The sequence below is a fragment of the Anomaloglossus baeobatrachus genome, chromosome 4, assembly GCF_048569485.1.
Source record: "Anomaloglossus baeobatrachus isolate aAnoBae1 chromosome 4, aAnoBae1.hap1, whole genome shotgun sequence".
In the NCBI taxonomy this organism is placed as follows: domain Eukaryota; kingdom Metazoa; phylum Chordata; class Amphibia; order Anura; family Aromobatidae; genus Anomaloglossus; species Anomaloglossus baeobatrachus.
Window position 1 is genome coordinate 682,559,288 of NC_134356.1, and position 19,575 is coordinate 682,578,862.

General features: G+C 50.7%; 1 protein-coding gene across 1 annotated transcript in view; it reads right to left on the reverse strand.

Moving 5' to 3' along the window:
* Positions 1-19,575, reverse strand: part of DNAH2 (dynein axonemal heavy chain 2) — a 253,646-nt gene that overhangs the window by 152,160 nt on the left and 81,911 nt on the right. Inside the window, exons 14-16 of the mRNA XM_075346717.1 lie at positions 19,272-19,486; positions 19,053-19,199; positions 18,817-18,973 (exon numbers count right to left, since the gene is read on the reverse strand). Coding sequence (XP_075202832.1) covers positions 18,817-18,973; positions 19,053-19,199; positions 19,272-19,486 — 519 coding nt within the window. The remainder of the gene's footprint in view (positions 1-18,816; positions 18,974-19,052; positions 19,200-19,271; positions 19,487-19,575) is intronic.

Consider the following 19,575-nt stretch of genomic DNA (forward strand, 5'->3'; position numbering starts at 1 on the left):
TTATACCAGGTGAGCTCTCCTCTGTCTGCTCTCCTCTGTCTGCTCTCTTATACCAGGTGTGCTCTCCTCTGTCTGCTCTCTTATACCAGGTGAGCTCTCCTCTGTCTGCTCTCCTATACCAGGTGTACTCTCCTCTGTCTGCTCTCTTATACCAGGTGTGCTCTCCTTGGTCTGCTCTCTGATACCAGGTGAGCTCTCCTCGGTCTGCTCTCTTATACCAGGTGAGCTCTCCTCGGTCTGCTCTCTTATACCAGGTGTGCTCTCCTCTGTCTGCTCTCCTATACCAGGTGAGCTCTCCTCTGTCTGCTCTCTTATACCAGGTGAGCTCTCCTCTGTCTGCTCTCTTATACCAGGTGTACTCTCCTCTGTCTGCTCTCCTATACCAGGTGAGCTCTCCTCTGTCTGCTCTCTTATACCAAGTGACCTCTCCTCTGTCTGCTCTCTTATACCAGGTGTACTCTCCTCTGTCTGCTCTCTTATACCAAGTGACCTCTCCTCTGTCTGCTCTCTTATACCAGGTGTACTCTCCTCTGTCTGCTCTCTTATACCAGGTGTACTCTCATCTGTCTGCTCTCCTATACCAGGTGAGCTCTCCTCTGTCTGCTCTCCTATACCAGGTGTACTCTCCTCTGTCTGCTCTCTTATACCAAGTGACCTCTCCTCTGTCTGCTCTCTTATACCAGGTGTGCTCTCCTCTGTCTGCTCTCCTATACCAGGTGAGCTCTCCTCTGTCTGCTCTCTTATACGGTGTGCTCTCCTCTGTCTGCTCTCTTATACCAGGTGTACTCTCCTCTGTCTGCTCTCTTATACCAGGTGTACTCTCCTCTGTCTGCTCTCTTATACGGTGTACTCTCCTCTGTCTGCTCTCTTATACGGTGTGCTCTCCTCTGTCTGCTCTCTTACACCAGGTGTACTCTCCTCTGTCTGCTCTCTTATACCAAGTGACCTCTCCTCTGTCTGCTCTCTTATACCAGGTGAGCTCTCCTCTGTCTGCTCTCTTATACCAGGTGTACTCTCCTCTGTCTGCTCTCTTATACCAGGTGAGCTCTCCTCTGTCTGCTCTCTTATACCAGGTGTACTCTCCTCTGTCTGCTCTCCTATACCAGGTGTGCTCTCCTCTGTCTGCTCTCTTATACCAGGTGAGCTCTCCTCTGTCTGCTCTCTTATACCCGGTGAGCTCTCCTCTGTCTGCTCTCTTATACCAGGTGTACTCTCCTCTGTCTGCTCTCCTATACCAGGTGTACTCTCCTCTGTCTGCTCTCCTATACCCGGTGAGCTCTCCTCTGTCTGCTCTCTTATACCAGGTGAGCTCTTCTCTGTCTGCTCTCTTATACCCGGTGAGCTCTCCTCTGTCTGCTCTCTTATACCCGGTGAGCTCTTCTCTGTCTGCTCTCTTATACCAGGTGAGCTCTCCTCTGTCTGCTCTCCTCTGTCTGCTCTCTTATACCAGGTGTGCTCTCCTCTGTCTGCTCTCTTATACCAGGTGAGCTCTCCTCTGTCTGCTCTCCTTTGTCTGCTCTTATACCAGGTGTACTCTCTTCTGTCTGCTCTCCTATACCAGGTGTACTCTCCTCTGTCTGCTCTCTTATACCAGGTGTGCTCTCCTTGGTCTGCTCTCTGATACCAGGTGAGCTCTCCTCGGTCTGCTGTCTTATACCAGGTGAGCTCTCCTCGGTCTGCTCTCTTATACAAGGTGTGCTCTCCTCTGTCTGCTCTCCTATACCAGGTGAGCTCTCCTCTGTCTGCTCTCTTATACCAGGTGAGCTCTCCTCTGTCTGCTCTCTTATACCAGGTGTACTCTCCTCTGTCTGCTCTCCTATACCAGGTGAGCTCTCCTCTGTCTGCTCTCTTATACCAAGTGACCTCTCCTCTGTCTGCTCTCTTATACCAGGTGTACTCTCCTCTGTCTGCTCTCTTATACCAAGTGACCTCTCCTCTGTCTGCTCTCTTATACCAGGTGTACTCTCCTCTGTCTGCTCTCTTATACCAGGTGTACTCTCCTCTGTCTGCTCTCCTATACCAGGTGAGCTCTCCTCTGTCTGCTCTCCTATACCAGGTGTACTCTCCTCTGTCTGCTCTCTTATACCAAGTGACCTCTCCTCTGTCTGCTCTCTTATACCAGGTGTGCTCTCCTCTGTCTGCTCTCCTATACCAGGTGAGCTCTCCTCTGTCTGCTCTCTTATACGGTGTGCTCTCCTCTGTCTGCTCTCTTACACCAGGTGTACTCTCCTCTGTCTGCTCTCTTATACCAAGTGACCTCTCCTCTGTCTGCTCTCTTATACCAGGTGAGCTCTCCTCTGTCTGCTCTCTTATACCAGGTGTACTCTCCTCTGTCTGCTCTCTTATACCAGGTGAGCTCTCCTCTGTCTGCTCTCTTATACCAGGTGTACTCTCCTCTGTCTGCTCTCCTATACCAGGTGTGCTCTCCTCTGTCTGCTCTCTTATACCAGGTGAGCTCTCCTCTGTCTGCTCTCTTATACCCGGTGAGCTCTCCTCTGTCTGCTCTCTTATACCAGGTGTACTCTCCTCTGTCTGCTCTCCTATACCAGGTGTACTCTCCTCTGTCTGCTCTCTTATACCCGGTGAGCTCTCCTCTGTCTGCTCTCTTATACCAGGTGAGCTCTTCTCTGTCTGCTCTCTTATACCCGGTGAGCTCTCCTCTGTCTGCTCTCTTATACCCGGTGAGCTCTCCTCTGTCTGCTCTCTTATACCAGGTGAGCTCTCCTCTGTCTGCTCTCCTCTGTCTGCTCTCTTATACCAGGTGTGCTCTCCTCTGTCTGCTCTCTTATACCAGGTGAGCTCTACTCTGTCTGCTCTCCTTTGTCTGCTCTCTTATACCAGGTGAGCTCTTCTCTGTCTGCTCTCTTATACCCGGTGAGCTCTCCTCTGTCTGCTCTCTTATACCCGGTGAGCTCTTCTCTGTCTGCTCTCTTATACCAGGTGAGCTCTCCTCTGTCTGCTCTCCTCTGTCTGCTCTCTTATACCAGGTGTGCTCTCCTCTGTCTGCTCTCTTATACCAGGTGAGCTCTCCTCTGTCTGCTCTCCTTTGTCTGCTCTTATACCAGGTGTACTCTCTTCTGTCTGCTCTCCTATACCAGGTGTACTCTCCTCTGTCTGCTCTCTTATACCAGGTGTGCTCTCCTTGGTCTGCTCTCTGATACCAGGTGAGCTCTCCTCGGTCTGCTGTCTTATACCAGGTGAGCTCTCCTCGGTCTGCTCTCTTATACAAGGTGTGCTCTCCTCTGTCTGCTCTCCTATACCAGGTGAGCTCTCCTCTGTCTGCTCTCTTATACCAGGTGAGCTCTCCTCTGTCTGCTCTCTTATACCAGGTGTACTCTCCTCTGTCTGCTCTCCTATACCAGGTGAGCTCTCCTCTGTCTGCTCTCTTATACCAAGTGACCTCTCCTCTGTCTGCTCTCTTATACCAGGTGTACTCTCCTCTGTCTGCTCTCTTATACCAAGTGACCTCTCCTCTGTCTGCTCTCTTATACCAGGTGTACTCTCCTCTGTCTGCTCTCTTATACCAGGTGTACTCTCCTCTGTCTGCTCTCCTATACCAGGTGAGCTCTCCTCTGTCTGCTCTCCTATACCAGGTGTACTCTCCTCTGTCTGCTCTCTTATACCAAGTGACCTCTCCTCTGTCTGCTCTCTTATACCAGGTGTGCTCTCCTCTGTCTGCTCTCCTATACCAGGTGAGCTCTCCTCTGTCTGCTCTCTTATACGGTGTGCTCTCCTCTGTCTGCTCTCTTACACCAGGTGTACTCTCCTCTGTCTGCTCTCTTATACCAAGTGACCTCTCCTCTGTCTGCTCTCTTATACCAGGTGAGCTCTCCTCTGTCTGCTCTCTTATACCAGGTGTACTCTCCTCTGTCTGCTCTCTTATACCAGGTGAGCTCTCCTCTGTCTGCTCTCTTATACCAGGTGTACTCTCCTCTGTCTGCTCTCCTATACCAGGTGTGCTCTCCTCTGTCTGCTCTCTTATACCAGGTGAGCTCTCCTCTGTCTGCTCTCTTATACCCGGTGAGCTCTCCTCTGTCTGCTCTCTTATACCAGGTGTACTCTCCTCTGTCTGCTCTCCTATACCAGGTGTACTCTCCTCTGTCTGCTCTCTTATACCCGGTGAGCTCTCCTCTGTCTGCTCTCTTATACCAGGTGAGCTCTTCTCTGTCTGCTCTCTTATACCCGGTGAGCTCTCCTCTGTCTGCTCTCTTATACCCGGTGAGCTCTCCTCTGTCTGCTCTCTTATACCAGGTGAGCTCTCCTCTGTCTGCTCTCCTCTGTCTGCTCTCTTATACCAGGTGTGCTCTCCTCTGTCTGCTCTCTTATACCAGGTGAGCTCTACTCTGTCTGCTCTCCTTTGTCTGCTCTCTTATACCAGGTGTACTCTCTTCTGTCTGCTCTCCTATATCAGGTGAGCTCTCCTCTGTCTGCTCTCTTATACGGTGTGCTCTCCTCTGTCTGCTCTCTTACACCAGGTGTACTCTCCTCTGTCTGCTCTCTTATACCAAGTGACCTCTCCTCTGTCTGCTCTCTTATACCAGGTGTACTCTCCTCTGTCTGCTCTCTTATACCAGGTGTACTCTCAACTGTCTGCTCTCCTATACCAGGTGAGCTCTCCTCTGTCTGCTCTCCTATACCAGGTGTACTCTCCTCTGTCTGCTCTCTTATACCAAGTGACCTCTCCTCTGTCTGCTCTCTTATACCAGGTGTGCTCTCCTCTGTCTGCTCTCCTATACCAGGTGAGCTCTCCTCTGTCTGCTCTCTTATACGGTGTGCTCTCCTCTGTCTGCTCTCTTACACCAGGTGTACTCTCCTCTGTCTGCTCTCTTATACCAAGTGACCTCTCCTCTGTCTGCTCTCTTATACCAGGTGAGCTCTCCTCTGTCTGGTCTCTTATACCAGGTGTACTCTCCTCTGTCTGCTCTCTTATACCAGGTGAGCTCTCCTCTGTCTGCTCTCTTATACCAGGTGTACTCTCCTCTGTCTGCTCTCCTATACCAGGTGTGCTCTCCTCTGTCTGCTCTCTTATACCAGGTGAGCTCTCCTCTGTCTGCTCTCTTATACCCGGTGAGCTCTCCTCTGTCTGCTCTCTTATACCAGGTGTACTCTCCTCTGTCTGCTCTCCTATACCAGGTGTACTCTCCTCTGTCTGCTCTCTTATACCCGGTGAGCTCTCCTCTGTCTGCTCTCTTATACCAGGTGAGCTCTTCTCTGTCTGCTCTCTTATACCCGGTGAGCTCTCCTCTGTCTGCTCTCTTATACCCGGTGAGCTCTCCTCTGTCTGCTCTCTTATACCAGGTGAGCTCTCCTCTGTCTGCTCTCCTCTGTCTGCTCTCTTATACCAGGTGTGCTCTCCTCTGTCTGCTCTCTTATACCAGGTGAGCTCTACTCTGTCTGCTCTCCTTTGTCTGCTCTCTTATACCAGGTGTACTCTCTTCTGTCTGCTCTCCTATACCAGGTGAGCTCTCCTCTGTCTGCTCTCTTATACGGTGTGCTCTCCTCTGTCTGCTCTCTTACACCAGGTGTACTCTCCTCTGTCTGCTCTCTTATACCAAGTGACCTCTCCTCTGTCTGCTCTCTTATACCAGGTGTACTCTCCTCTGTCTGCTCTCTTATACCAGGTGTACTCTCAACTGTCTGCTCTCCTATACCAGGTGAGCTCTCCTCTGTCTGCTCTCCTATACCAGGTGTACTCTCCTCTGTCTGCTCTCTTATACCAAGTGACCTCTCCTCTGTCTGCTCTCTTATACCAGGTGTGCTCTCCTCTGTCTGCTCTCCTATACCAGGTGAGCTCTCCTCTGTCTGCTCTCTTATACGGTGTGCTCTCCTCTGTCTGCTCTCTTACACCAGGTGTACTCTCCTCTGTCTGCTCTCTTATACCAAGTGACCTCTCCTCTGTCTGCTCTCTTATACCAGGTGAGCTCTCCTCTGTCTGGTCTCTTATACCAGGTGTACTCTCCTCTGTCTGCTCTCTTATACCAGGTGAGCTCTCCTCTGTCTGCTCTCTTATACCAGGTGTACTCTCCTCTGTCTGCTCTCCTATACCAGGTGTGCTCTCCTCTGTCTGCTCTCTTATACCAGGTGAGCTCTCCTCTGTCTGCTCTCTTATACCCGGTGAGCTCTCCTCTGTCTGCTCTCTTATACCAGGTGTACTCTCCTCTGTCTGCTCTCCTATACCAGGTGTACTCTCCTCTGTCTGCTCTCTTATACCCGGTGAGCTCTCCTCTGTCTGCTCTCTTATACCAGGTGAGCTGTTCTCTGTCTGCTCTCTTATACCCGGTGAGCTCTCCTCTGTCTGCTCTCTTATACCCGGTGAGCTCTCCTCTGTCTGCTCTCTTATACCAGGTGAGCTCTCCTCTGTCTGCTCTCCTCTGTCTGCTCTCTTATACCAGGTGTGCTCTCCTCTGTCTGCTCTCTTATACCAGGTGAGCTCTCCTCTGTCTGCTCTCCTATACCAGGTGTACTCTCCTCTGTCTGCTCTCTTATACCAGGTGTGCTCTCCTTGGTCTGCTCTCTGATACCAGGTGAGCTCTCCTCGGTCTGCTCTCTTATACCAGGTGAGCTCTCCTCGGTCTGCTCTCTTATACCAGGTGTGCTCTCCTCTGTCTGCTCTCCTATACCAGGTGAGCTCTCCTCTGTCTGCTCTCTTATACCAGGTGAGCTCTCCTCTGTCTGCTCTCTTATACCAGGTGTACTCTCCTCTGTCTGCTCTCCTATACCAGGTGAGCTCTCCTCTGTCTGCTCTCTTATACCAAGTGACCTCTCCTCTGTCTGCTCTCTTATACCAGGTGTACTCTCCTCTGTCTGCTCTCTTATACCAAGTGACCTCTCCTCTGTCTGCTCTCTTATACCAGGTGTACTCTCCTCTGTCTGCTCTCCTATACCAGGTGTACTCTCCTCTGTCTGCTCTCTTATACCCGGTGAGCTCTCCTCTGTCTGCTCTCTTATACCAGGTGAGCTCTTCTCTGTCTGCTCTCTTATACCCGGTGAGCTCTCCTCTGTCTGCTCTCTTATACCCGGTGAGCTCTCCTCTGTCTGCTCTCTTATACCAGGTGAGCTCTCCTCTGTCTGCTCTCCTCTGTCTGCTCTCTTATACCAGGTGTGCTCTCCTCTGTCTGCTCTCTTATACCAGGTGAGCTCTACTCTGTCTGCTCTCCTTTGTCTGCTCTCTTATACCAGGTGTACTCTCTTCTGTCTGCTCTCCTATACCAGGTGAGCTCTCCTCTGTCTGCTCTCTTATACGGTGTGCTCTCCTCTGTCTGCTCTCTTACACCAGGTGTACTCTCCTCTGTCTGCTCTCTTATACCAAGTGACCTCTCCTCTGTCTGCTCTCTTATACCAGGTGTACTCTCCTCTGTCTGCTCTCTTATACCAGGTGTACTCTCAACTGTCTGCTCTCCTATACCAGGTGAGCTCTCCTCTGTCTGCTCTCCTATACCAGGTGTACTCTCCTCTGTCTGCTCTCTTATACCAAGTGACCTCTCCTCTGTCTGCTCTCTTATACCAGGTGTGCTCTCCTCTGTCTGCTCTCCTATACCAGGTGAGCTCTCCTCTGTCTGCTCTCTTATACGGTGTGCTCTCCTCTGTCTGCTCTCTTACACCAGGTGTACTCTCCTCTGTCTGCTCTCTTATACCAAGTGACCTCTCCTCTGTCTGCTCTCTTATACCAGGTGAGCTCTCCTCTGTCTGGTCTCTTATACCAGGTGTACTCTCCTCTGTCTGCTCTCTTATACCAGGTGAGCTCTCCTCTGTCTGCTCTCTTATACCAGGTGTACTCTCCTCTGTCTGCTCTCCTATACCAGGTGTGCTCTCCTCTGTCTGCTCTCTTATACAAGGTGAGCTCTCCTCTGTCTGCTCTCTTATACCCGGTGAGCTCTCCTCTGTCTGCTCTCTTATACCAGGTGTACTCTCCTCTGTCTGCTCTCCTATACCAGGTGTACTCTCCTCTGTCTGCTCTCTTATACCCGGTGAGCTCTCCTCTGTCTGCTCTCTTATACCAGGTGAGCTCTTCTCTGTCTGCTCTCTTATACCCGGTGAGCTCTCCTCTGTCTGCTCTCTTATACCCGGTGAGCTCTCCTCTGTCTGCTCTCTTATACCAGGTGAGCTCTCCTCTGTCTGCTCTCCTCTGTCTGCTCTCTTATACCAGGTGTGCTCTCCTCTGTCTGCTCTCTTATACCAGGTGAGCTCTCCTCTGTCTGCTCTCCTATACCAGGTGTACTCTCCTCTGTCTGCTCTCTTATACCAGGTGTGCTCTCCTTGGTCTGCTCTCTGATACCAGGTGAGCTCTCCTCGGTCTGCTCTCTTATACCAGGTGAGCTCTCCTCGGTCTGCTCTCTTATACCAGGTGTGCTCTCCTCTGTCTGCTCTCCTATACCAGGTGAGCTCTCCTCTGTCTGCTCTCTTATACCAGGTGAGCTCTCCTCTGTCTGCTCTCTTATACCAGGTGTACTCTCCTCTGTCTGCTCTCCTATACCAGGTGAGCTCTCCTCTGTCTGCTCTCTTATACCAAGTGACCTCTCCTCTGTCTGCTCTCTTATACCAGGTGTACTCTCCTCTGTCTGCTCTCTTATACCAAGTGACCTCTCCTCTGTCTGCTCTCTTATACCAGGTGTACTCTCCTCTGTCTGCTCTCTTATACCAGGTGTACTCTCATCTGTCTGCTCTCCTATACCAGGTGAGCTCTCCTCTGTCTGCTCTCCTATACCAGGTGTACTCTCCTCTGTCTGCTCTCTTATACCAAGTGACCTCTCCTCTGTCTGCTCTCTTATACCAGGTGTGCTCTCCTCTGTCTGCTCTCCTATACCAGGTGAGCTCTCCTCTGTCTGCTCTCTTATACGGTGTGCTCTCCTCTGTCTGCTCTCTTATACCAGGTGTACTCTCCTCTGTCTGCTCTCTTATACCAGGTGTACTCTCCTCTGTCTGCTCTCTTATACGGTGTACTCTCCTCTGTCTGCTCTCTTATACGGTGTGCTCTCCTCTGTCTGCTCTCTTACACCAGGTGTACTCTCCTCTGTCTGCTCTCTTATACCAAGTGACCTCTCCTCTGTCTGCTCTCTTATACCAGGTGAGCTCTCCTCTGTCTGCTCTCTTATACCAGGTGTACTCTCCTCTGTCTGCTCTCTTATACCAGGTGAGCTCTCCTCTGTCTGCTCTCTTATACCAGGTGTACTCTCCTCTGTCTGCTCTCCTATACCAGGTGTGCTCTCCTCTGTCTGCTCTCTTATACCAGGTGAGCTCTCCTCTGTCTGCTCTCTTATACCCGGTGAGCTCTCCTCTGTCTGCTCTCTTATACCAGGTGTACTCTCCTCTGTCTGCTCTCCTATACCAGGTGTACTCTCCTCTGTCTGCTCTCCTATACCCGGTGAGCTCTCCTCTGTCTGCTCTCTTATACCAGGTGAGCTCTTCTCTGTCTGCTCTCTTATACCCGGTGAGCTCTCCTCTGTCTGCTCTCTTATACCCGGTGAGCTCTTCTCTGTCTGCTCTCTTATACCAGGTGAGCTCTCCTCTGTCTGCTCTCCTCTGTCTGCTCTCTTATACCAGGTGTGCTCTCCTCTGTCTGCTCTCTTATACCAGGTGAGCTCTCCTCTGTCTGCTCTCCTTTGTCTGCTCTCTTATACCAGGTGTACTCTCTTCTGTCTGCTCTCCTATACCAGGTGTACTCTCCTCTGTCTGCTCTCTTATACCAGGTGTGCTCTCCTTGGTCTGCTCTCTGATACCAGGTGAGCTCTCCTCGGTCTGCTCTCTTATACCAGGTGAGCTCTCCTCGGTCTGCTCTCTTATACAAGGTGTGCTCTCCTCTGTCTGCTCTCCTATACCAGGTGAGCTCTCCTCTGTCTGCTCTCTTATACCAGGTGAGCTCTCCTCTGTCTGCTCTCTTATACCAGGTGTACTCTCCTCTGTCTGCTCTCCTATACCAGGTGAGCTCTCCTCTGTCTGCTCTCTTATACCAAGTGACCTCTCCTCTGTCTGCTCTCTTATACCAGGTGTACTCTCCTCTGTCTGCTCTCTTATACCAAGTGACCTCTCCTCTGTCTGCTCTCTTATACCAGGTGTACTCTCCTCTGTCTGCTCTCTTATACCAGGTGTACTCTCCTCTGTCTGCTCTCCTATACCAGGTGAGCTCTCCTCTGTCTGCTCTCCTATACCAGGTGTACTCTCCTCTGTCTGCTCTCTTATACCAAGTGACCTCTCCTCTGTCTGCTCTCTTATACCAGGTGTGCTCTCCTCTGTCTGCTCTCCTATACCAGGTGAGCTCTCCTCTGTCTGCTCTCTTATACGGTGTGCTCTCCTCTGTCTGCTCTCTTACACCAGGTGTACTCTCCTCTGTCTGCTCTCTTATACCAAGTGACCTCTCCTCTGCCTGCTCTCTTATACCAGGTGAGCTCTCCTCTGTCTGCTCTCTTATACCAGGTGTACTCTCCTCTGTCTGCTCTCTTATACCAGGTGAGCTCTCCTCTGTCTGCTCTCTTATACCAGGTGTACTCTCCTCTGTCTGCTCTCCTATACCAGGTGTGCTCTCCTCTGTCTGCTCTCTTATACCAGGTGAGCTCTCCTCTGTCTGCTCTCTTATACCCGGTGAGCTCTCCTCTGTCTGCTCTCTTATACCAGGTGTACTCTCCTCTGTCTGCTCTCCTATACCAGGTGTACTCTCCTCTGTCTGCTCTCTTATACCCGGTGAGCTCTCCTCTGTCTGCTCTCTTATACCAGGTGAGCTCTTCTCTGTCTGCTCTCTTATACCCGGTGAGCTCTCCTCTGTCTGCTCTCTTATACCCGGTGAGCTCTCCTCTGTCTGCTCTCTTATACCAGGTGAGCTCTCCTCTGTCTGCTCTCCTCTGTCTGCTCTCTTATACCAGGTGTGCTCTCCTCTGTCTGCTCTCTTATACCAGGTGAGCTCTCCTCTGTCTGCTCTCCTTTGTCTGCTCTCTTATACCAGGTGTACTCTCTTCTGTCTGCTCTCCTATACCAGGTGTACTCTCCTCTGTCTGCTCTCTTATACCAGGTGTGCTCTCCTTGGTCTGCTCTCTGATACCAGGTGAGCTCTCCTCGGTCTGCTCTCTTATACCAGGTGAGCTCTCCTCGGTCTGCTCTCTTATACCAGGTGTGCTCTCCTCTGTCTGCTCTCCTATACCCGGTGAGCTCTCCTCTGTCTGCTCTCTTATACCAGGTGAGCTCTTCTCTGTCTGCTCTCTTATACCCGGTGAGCTCTCCTCTGTCTGCTCTCTTATACCCGGTGAGCTCTCCTCTGTCTGCTCTCTTATACCAGGTGAGCTCTCCTCTGTCTGCTCTCCTCTGTCTGCTCTCTTATACCAGGTGTGCTCTCCTCTGTCTGCTCTCTTATACCAGGTGAGCTCTCCTCTGTCTGCTCTCCTTTGTCTGCTCTCTTATACCAGGTGTACTCTCTTCTGTCTGCTCTCCTATACCAGGTGTACTCTCCTCTGTCTGCTCTCTTATACCAGGTGTGCTCTCCTTGGTCTGCTCTCTGATACCAGGTGAGCTCTCCTCGGTCTGCTCTCTTATACCAGGTGAGCTCTCCTCGGTCTGCTCTCTTATACCAGGTGTGCTCTCCTCTGTCTGCTCTCCTATACCAGGTGAGCTCTCCTCTGTCTGCTCTCTTATACCAGGTGAGCTCTTCTCTGTCTGCTCTCTTATACCCGGTGAGCTCTCCTCTGTCTGCTCTCTTATACCCGGTGAGCTCTCCTCTGTCTGCTCTCTTATACCAGGTGAGCTCTCCTCTGTCTGCTCTCCTCTGTCTGCTCTCTTATACCAGGTGTGCTCTCCTCTGTCTGCTCTCTTATACCAGGTGAGCTCTCCTCTGTCTGCTCTCCTTTGTCTGCTCTCTTATACCAGGTGTACTCTCTTCTGTCTGCTCTCCTATACCAGGTGTACTCTCCTCTGTCTGCTCTCTTATACCAGGTGTGCTCTCCTTGGTCTGCTCTCTGATACCAGGTGAGCTCTCCTCGGTCTGCTCTCTTTACCAGGTGTGCTCTCCTCTGTCTGCTCTCCTATACCAGGTGAGCTCTCCTCTGTCTGCTCTCTTATACCAGGTGAGCTCTCCTCTGTCTGCTCTCTTATACCAGGTGTACTCTCCTCTGTCTGCTCTCCTATACCAGGTGAGCTCTCCTCTGTCTGCTCTCTTATACCAAGTGACCTCTCCTCTGTCTGCTCTCTTATACCAGGTGTACTCTCCTCTGTCTGCTCTCTTATACCAAGTGACCTCTCCTCTGTCTGCTCTCTTATACCAGGTGTACTCTCCTCTGTCTGCTCTCTTATACCAGGTGTACTCTCCTCTGTCTGCTCTCCTATACCAGGTGAGCTCTCCTCTGTCTGCTCTCCTATACCAGGTGTACTCTCCTCTGTCTGCTCTCTTATACCAAGTGACCTCTCCTCTGTCTGCTCTCTTATACCAGGTGTGCTCTCCTCTGTCTGCTCTCCTATACCAGGTGAGCTCTCCTCTGTCTGCTCTCTTATACGGTGTGCTCTCCTCTGTCTGCTCTCTTACACCAGGTGTACTCTCCTCTGTCTGCTCTCTTATACCAAGTGACCTCTCCTCTGTCTGCTCTCTTATACCAGGTGAGCTCTCCTCTGTCTGCTCTCTTATACCAGGTGTACTCTCCTCTGTCTGCTCTCTTATACCAGGTGAGCTCTCCTCTGTCTGCTCTCTTATACCAGGTGTACTCTCCTCTGTCTGCTCTCCTATACCAGGTGTGCTCTCCTCTGTCTGCTCTCTTATACCAGGTGAGCTCTCCTCTGTCTGCTCTCTTATACCCGGTGAGCTCTCCTCTGTCTGCTCTCTTATACCAGGTGTACTCTCCTCTGTCTGCTCTCCTATACCAGGTGTACTCTCCTCTGTCTGCTCTCTTATACCCGGTGAGCTCTCCTCTGTCTGCTCTCTTATACCAGGTGAGCTCTTCTCTGTCTGCTCTCTTATACCCGGTGAGCTCTCCTCTGTCTGCTCTCTTATACCCGGTGAGCTCTCCTCTGTCTGCTCTCTTATACCAGGTGAGCTCTCCTCTGCCTGCTCTCCTCTGTCTGCTCTCTTATACCAGGTGTGCTCTCCTCTGTCTGCTCTCTTATACCAGGTGAGCTCTCCTCTGTCTGCTCTCCTTTGTCTGCTCTCTTATACCAGGTGTACTCTCTTCTGTCTGCTCTCCTATACCAGGTGTACTCTCCTCTGTCTGCTCTCTTATACCAGGTGTGCTCTCCTTGGTCTGCTCTCTGATACCAGGTGAGCTCTCCTCGGTCTGCTCTCTTATACCAGGTGAGCTCTCCTCGGTCTGCTCTCTTATACCAGGTGTGCTCTCCTCTGTCTGCTCTCCTATACCAGGTGAGCTCTCCTCTGTCTGCTCTCTTATACCAGGTGAGCTCTCCTCTGTCTGCTCTCTTATACCAGGTGTACTCTCCTCTGTCTGCTCTCCTATACCAGGTGAGCTCTCCTCTGTCTGCTCTCCTATACCAGGTGTGCTCTCCTCTGTCTGCTCTCCTATACCAGGTGAGCTCTCCTCTGTCTGCTCTCTTATACGGTGTGCTCTCCTCTGTCTGCTCTCTTATACGGTGTACTCTCCTCTGTCTGCGCTCTTATACGTTGTGCTCCCCTCTGTCTGCTCTCTTATACGGTGTGCTCTCCTCTGTCTGCTCTCTTATACGGTGTGATCTCCGCTGTCTGCTCTCTTATACGGTGTGATCTCCGCTGTCTGCTCTCTAATGCGGTGTACTCTCCTCTGTCTGCTCTCTTATACGGTGAGCTCTCCTCTGTCTGCTCTCTTATACGGTGTGCTCTCCTCTGTCTGCTCTCTTATGCGGTGTACTCTCCTCTGTCTGCTCTCCTATACAAGGTGAGCTCTCCTCTGTCTGCTCTCTTATACGGTGTGCTCTCCTCTGTCTGCTCTCTTATGCGGTGTACTCTCCTCTGTCTGCTCTCCTATACAAGGTGTGCTCTCCTCTGTCTGCTCTCTTATGCGGTGTACTCTCCTCTTTCTGCTCTCTTATACAGTGTGCTCTCCACTATTTGCTCTCTTATACGGTGTACTCTCCTCTGTCTGCTCTCTTATATGGTGTGCTCTCCTCTGTCTGCTCTTATACCAGGTGTACTCTCCTCTGTCTGCTCTCATATACAGTGTACTCTCCTCTTTCTGCTCTCTTATACAGTGTGCTCTCCACTATTTGCTCTCTTATACGGTGTACTCTCCTCTGTCTGCTCTCTACCAGGTGTGCTCTCCTCTGTCTGATATCTTATACGGTGTGCTCTCCTCTGTCTGCTCTCTTATATGGTGAGCTCTCCTCTGTCTGCTCTCTTATACAGTGTACTCTCTTCTGTCTGCTCTTTTATACAGTGTGCTCTCCTCTGTCTGCTCTCTTATACAGTGTGCTCTCCTCTGTCTGCTCTCTTATGCGGTGTACTCTCCTCTTTCTGGTCTCTTATACCAGGTGTGCTCTCCTCTGTCTGCTCTCTTATGCGGTGTACTCTCCTCTTTCTGGTCTCTTATACGGTGTCCTCTCCTCTGTCTACTCTCTTAAACAGTGTGCTCTCCTGTTTGCTCTCTTATACCAGGTGTGCTCTCCTCTGTCTGCTCTCTTATACCAGGTGAGCTCTCCTCTGTCTGCTCTCTTATACCAGGTGAGCTCTCCTCTGTCTGCTCTCTTATACCAGGTGTACTCTCCTCTGTTTGCTCTCTTATACGGTGTGCTCTCCTCTGTCTGCTCTCTTATACAGTTTACTCTCTTCTGTCTGCTCTTTTATACAGTGTGCTCTCCTCTGTCTGCTCTCTTATACAGTGTGCTCTCCTCTGTCTGCTCTCTTATGCGGTGTACTCTCCTCTTTCTGGTCTCTTATACCAGGTGTGCTCTCCTCTGTCTTCTCTCTTATACAATGTGCTCTCCTCTGTCTGCTCTCTTATACGGTGTCTTCTCCTCTGTCTGCTCTCTTAAACAGTGTGCTCTCCTCTGTCTGCTCTCTTATACCAGGTGTGCTCTCCTCTGTCTGCTCTCTTATACCAGGTGAGCTCTCCTCTGTCTGCTCTCTTATACCCGGTGAGCTCTCCTCTGTCTGCTCTCTTATACCAGGTGTACTCTCCTCTGTCTGCTCTCCTATACCAGGTGTACTCTCCTCTGTCTGCTCTCTTATACCCGGTGAGCTCTCCTCTGTCTGCTCTCTTTTACCAGGTGAGCTCTCCTCTGTCTGCTCTCTTATACCCGGTGAGCTCTCCTCTGTCTGCTCTCTTATACCCGGTGAGCTCTCCTCTGTCTGCTCTCTTATACCAGGTGAGCTCTCCTCTGTCTGCTCTCCTCTGTCTGCTCTCTTATACCAGGTGTGCTCTCCTCTGTCTGCTCTCTTATACCAGGTGAGCTCTCCTCTGTCTGCTCTCCTCTGTCTGCTCTCTTATACCAGGTGTACTCTCTTCTGTCTGCTCTCCTATACCAGGTGTACTCTCCTCTGTCTGCTCTCTTATACCAGGTGTGCTCTCCTTGGTCTGCTCTCTGATACCAGGTGAGCTCTCCTCGGTCTGCTCTCTTATACCAGGTGAGCTCTCCTCGGTCTGCTCTCTTATACCAGGTGTGCTCTCCTCTGTCTGCTCTCCTATACCAGGTGAGCTCTCCTCTGTCTGCTCTCTTATACCAGGTGAGCTCTCCTTTGTCTGCTCTCTTATACCAGGTGTACCCTCCTCTGTCTGCTCTCCTATACCAGGTGAGCTCTCCTCTGTCTGCTCTCCTATACCAGGTGTGCTCTCCTCTGTCTGCTCTCATATACCAGGTGAGCTCTCCTCTGTCTGCTCTCTTATACGGTGTGCTCTCCTCTGTCTGCTCTCTTATACGGTGTACTCTCCTCTGTCTGCTCTCTTATACGGTGAGCTCTCCTCTGTCTGCTCTCTTATACGGTGTGCTCTCCTCTGTCTGCTCTCTTATGCGGTGTACTCTCCTCTGTCTGCTCTCCTATACAAGGTGAGCTCTCCTCTGTCTGCTCTCTTATACAGTGTACTCTCCTCTGTCTGCTCTCTTATACAGGGTGCTCTCCTCTGTCTGCTCTCTTATACGGTGTGCTCTCCTCTGTCTGCTCTCTTATACAGTATACTCTCCTCTGTCTGCTCTCTTATACAGTGTGCTCTCCTCTGTCTGCTCTCTTATGCGGTGTACTCTCCTCTTTCTGGTCTCTTATACCAGGTGTGCTCTCCTCTGTCTGCTCTCTTATGCGGTGTACTCTCCTCTTTCTGCTCTCTTATACAATGTGCTCTCCACTATTTGCTCTCTTATACGGTGTACTCTCCTCTGTCTGCTCTCTTATATGGTGTGCTCTCCTCTGTCTGCTCTTATACCAGGTGTACTCTCCTCTGTCTGCTCTCATATACAGTGTACTCTCCTCTTTCTGCTCTCTTATACAGTGTGCTCTCCACTATTTGCTCTCTTATACGGTGTACTCTCCTCTGTCTGCTCTCTACCAGGTGTGCTCTCCTCTGTCTGATATCTTATACGGTGTGCTCTCCTCTGTCTGCTCTCTTACACGGTGTGCTCTCCTCTGTCTGCTCTCTTATACAGTGTACTCTCTTCTGTCTGCTCTTTTATACAGTGTGCTCTCCTCTGTCTGCTCTCTTATACAGTGTGCTCTCCTCTGTCTGCTCTCTTATGCGGTGTACTCTCCTCTTTCTGGTCTCTTATACCAGGTGTGCTCTCCTCTGTCTGCTCTCTTATGCGGTGTACTCTCCTCTTTCTGGTCTCTTATACGGTGTCCTTTCCTCTGTCTGCTCTCTTAAACAGTGTGCTCTCCTCTGTCTGCTCTCTTATACCAGGTGTGCTCTCCTCTGTCTGCTCTCTTATACCAGGTGAGCTCTCCTCTGTCTGCTCTCTTATACCAGGTGAGCTCTCCTCTGTCTGCTCTCTTATACCAGGTGTACTCTCCTCTGTTTGCTCTCTTATACGGTGTGCTCTCCTCTGTCTGCTCTCCTATACAAGGTGAGCTCTCCTCTGTCTGCTCTCTTATATGGTGTGCTCTCCTCTGTCTGCTCTCTTATACAGTGTGCTCTCCTCTGTCTGCTCTCTTATACCAGGTGTGCTCTTCTCTGTCTGCTCTCTTATGCGGTGTACTCTCCTCTGTCTGCTCTCTTATGCGGTGTACTCTCCTCTGTCTGCTCTCTTATACAGTGTACTCTCCTCTGTCTGCTCTCTTATGTGGTGTACTCTCCTCTTTCTGCTCTCTTATACAGTGTGCTCTCCACTATTTGCTCTCTTATACGGTGTACTCTCCTCTGTCTGCTCTCTACCAGGTGTGCTCTCTTCTGTCTGATATCTTATACAGTGAGCTCTCCTCTGTCTGCTCTCTTATATGGTGTGCTCTCCTCTGTCTGCTCTCTTATACCAGGTGTACTCTCCTCTGTCTGCTCTCATATACAGTGTACTCTCTTCTGTCTGCTCTTTTATACAGTGTGCTTTCCTCTGTGTGCTCTCATATACAGTGTACTCTCCTCTGTCTGCTCTCTTATACAGTGTGCTCTCCTCTGTCTGCTCTCTTATGCGGTGTACTCTCCTCTTTCTGGTCTCTTATACCAGGTGTGCTCTCCTCTGTCTTCTCTCTTATACAATGTGCTCTCCTCTGTCTGCTCTCTTAAACAGTGTGCTCTCCTCTGTCTGCTCTCTTATACCAGGTGTGCTCTCCTCTGTCTGCTCTCTTATACCAGGTGAGCTCTCCTCTGTCTGCTCTCCTATACCAGGTGAGCTCTCCTCTGTCTGCTCTCCTATACCAAATGAGCTCTCCTCTGTCTGCTCTCTTATACCAGGTGTGCTCTCCTCTGTCTGCTCTCTTATACCAGGTGAGCTCTCCTCTGTCTGCTCTCCTATACCAGGTGAGCTCTCCTCTGTCTGCTCTCTTATATGGTGTGCTCTCCTCTGTCTGCTCTCTTATACCAGGTGTGCTCTCCTCTGTCTGCTCTCTTATACCAGGTGTGCTCTCCTCTGTCTGCTCTCTTATACCAGGTGTGCTCTCCTCTGTCTGCTCTCTTATACCAGGTGAGCTCTCCACTGTCTAATCTCTTATAACTAGCTATACTGTCTTATGACTTCTCTCTTATACTAGGTGTGTTCTCCTCTATCTGCTCTTTTATACTAGCTGTGCTCTCTTATACTAGGTGTGCTGTCCTTTGGATGCTCTCTTCTGCTAGGTGTACTCTCTTACTGTTCTTTTCTGCTTGGTGTACTCTCTTATGACTGCTCTCTTATACTAGGTGTGCTTTCCTCTGTCTGCTCTCTTCTGCTAGGTGTGCTCTCCTCTGTCTGCTCTCTTCTCCTAGGTGTGCTCTCCTCTGTCTGCTATCTTCTGCTAGGTGTGCTCTCCTCTGGCTGCTCTCTTATACTACATGTACTCCTTTATGACTGCTCTCTTATACTAGGTGTGCTCTCCTCTGTCTGCTCTCTTCTGCTAGGTGTGCTCTCCTCTGGCTGCTCTCTTATACTACATGTACTCTTTTATGACTGCTCTCTTATACTAGGTGTGCTCTCCTCTGTCTGCTCTCTTCTGCTAGGTGTGCTCTCCTCTGTCTGCTCTCTTCTGCTAGGTGTGCTCTCCTCTGGCTGCTCTCTTATACTACATGTACTCTTTTATGACTGCTCTCTTATACTAGGTGTGCTCTCCTCTGTCTGCTCTCTTCTGCTAGGTGTGCTCTCCTCTGTCTGCTCTCTTCTGCTAGGTGTGCTCTCCTCTGGCTGCTCTCTTATACTACATGTACTCTTTTATGACTGCTCTCTTATTGTAGTTGTACTCTATGGGACACTTTCTAATAATATATATATATATATATATATATATACTCCTCCATCTTGGTCAGCCACTCTCACCTTGCTGGCATGCAGCAGGCAGTCATTGATGAAGGCGCTCGATGCTCCTTTGGATGACCAATGTAGCTTTGTCAGACCAGGTTGGATTTTTTTGTCCAAGAAGCGGATCCTCTCTCTGAACAGCCCTCGTTCCTCAGGAGAAAGTGCTGCTATAATCCTGGAGACAATTCGGACAGTCATTACGGATGAGTTGAAGACTGAGTGCTTATACCAGACGGAGCTGGGCAGTGTCCTACCTGTTATAGGCCCGCACCACCAGCAGGACGTTCTCACGCAGGTTCCTCAGGTCCTCCCTCCTCTGATATATGTCCAGCACGTAGTGTGGTACCTCGAATGAAAGCCTCTCCCAGTAGTGAATCTCCACAAACATCTTCAGCAGGTTCCTGAACGTCAGACATAACAGATCAGTGGACTCTCCCGAGGACCCGACTCCCCCAAAACATCTGGTCACTTACTTATCAAAGTTGACATCCAACATGCCAACCTTCTCCTGGCTCCGGACCATCAGAGGGATATCCAGTCGCTTCGTGGCTTGCTTATCGGCCGTCTGGGACCATTCGGTGAAGATCTTCCTCACCAGCTCGTCAAGTTTCTGTGCCAGCTGCTGGTACTCCTGAATGCTCTCCTCCCCCACTCCAATGTGGGGCATGAAGTGGGCATTAGCCAGGCTCTATGAGGAGATGATCCAGGAGTAAGTTCTTACCATACCTCTTCATCTCCACCTTCCTAACATAGATATGTCGTTAAACGCCTAGCCTC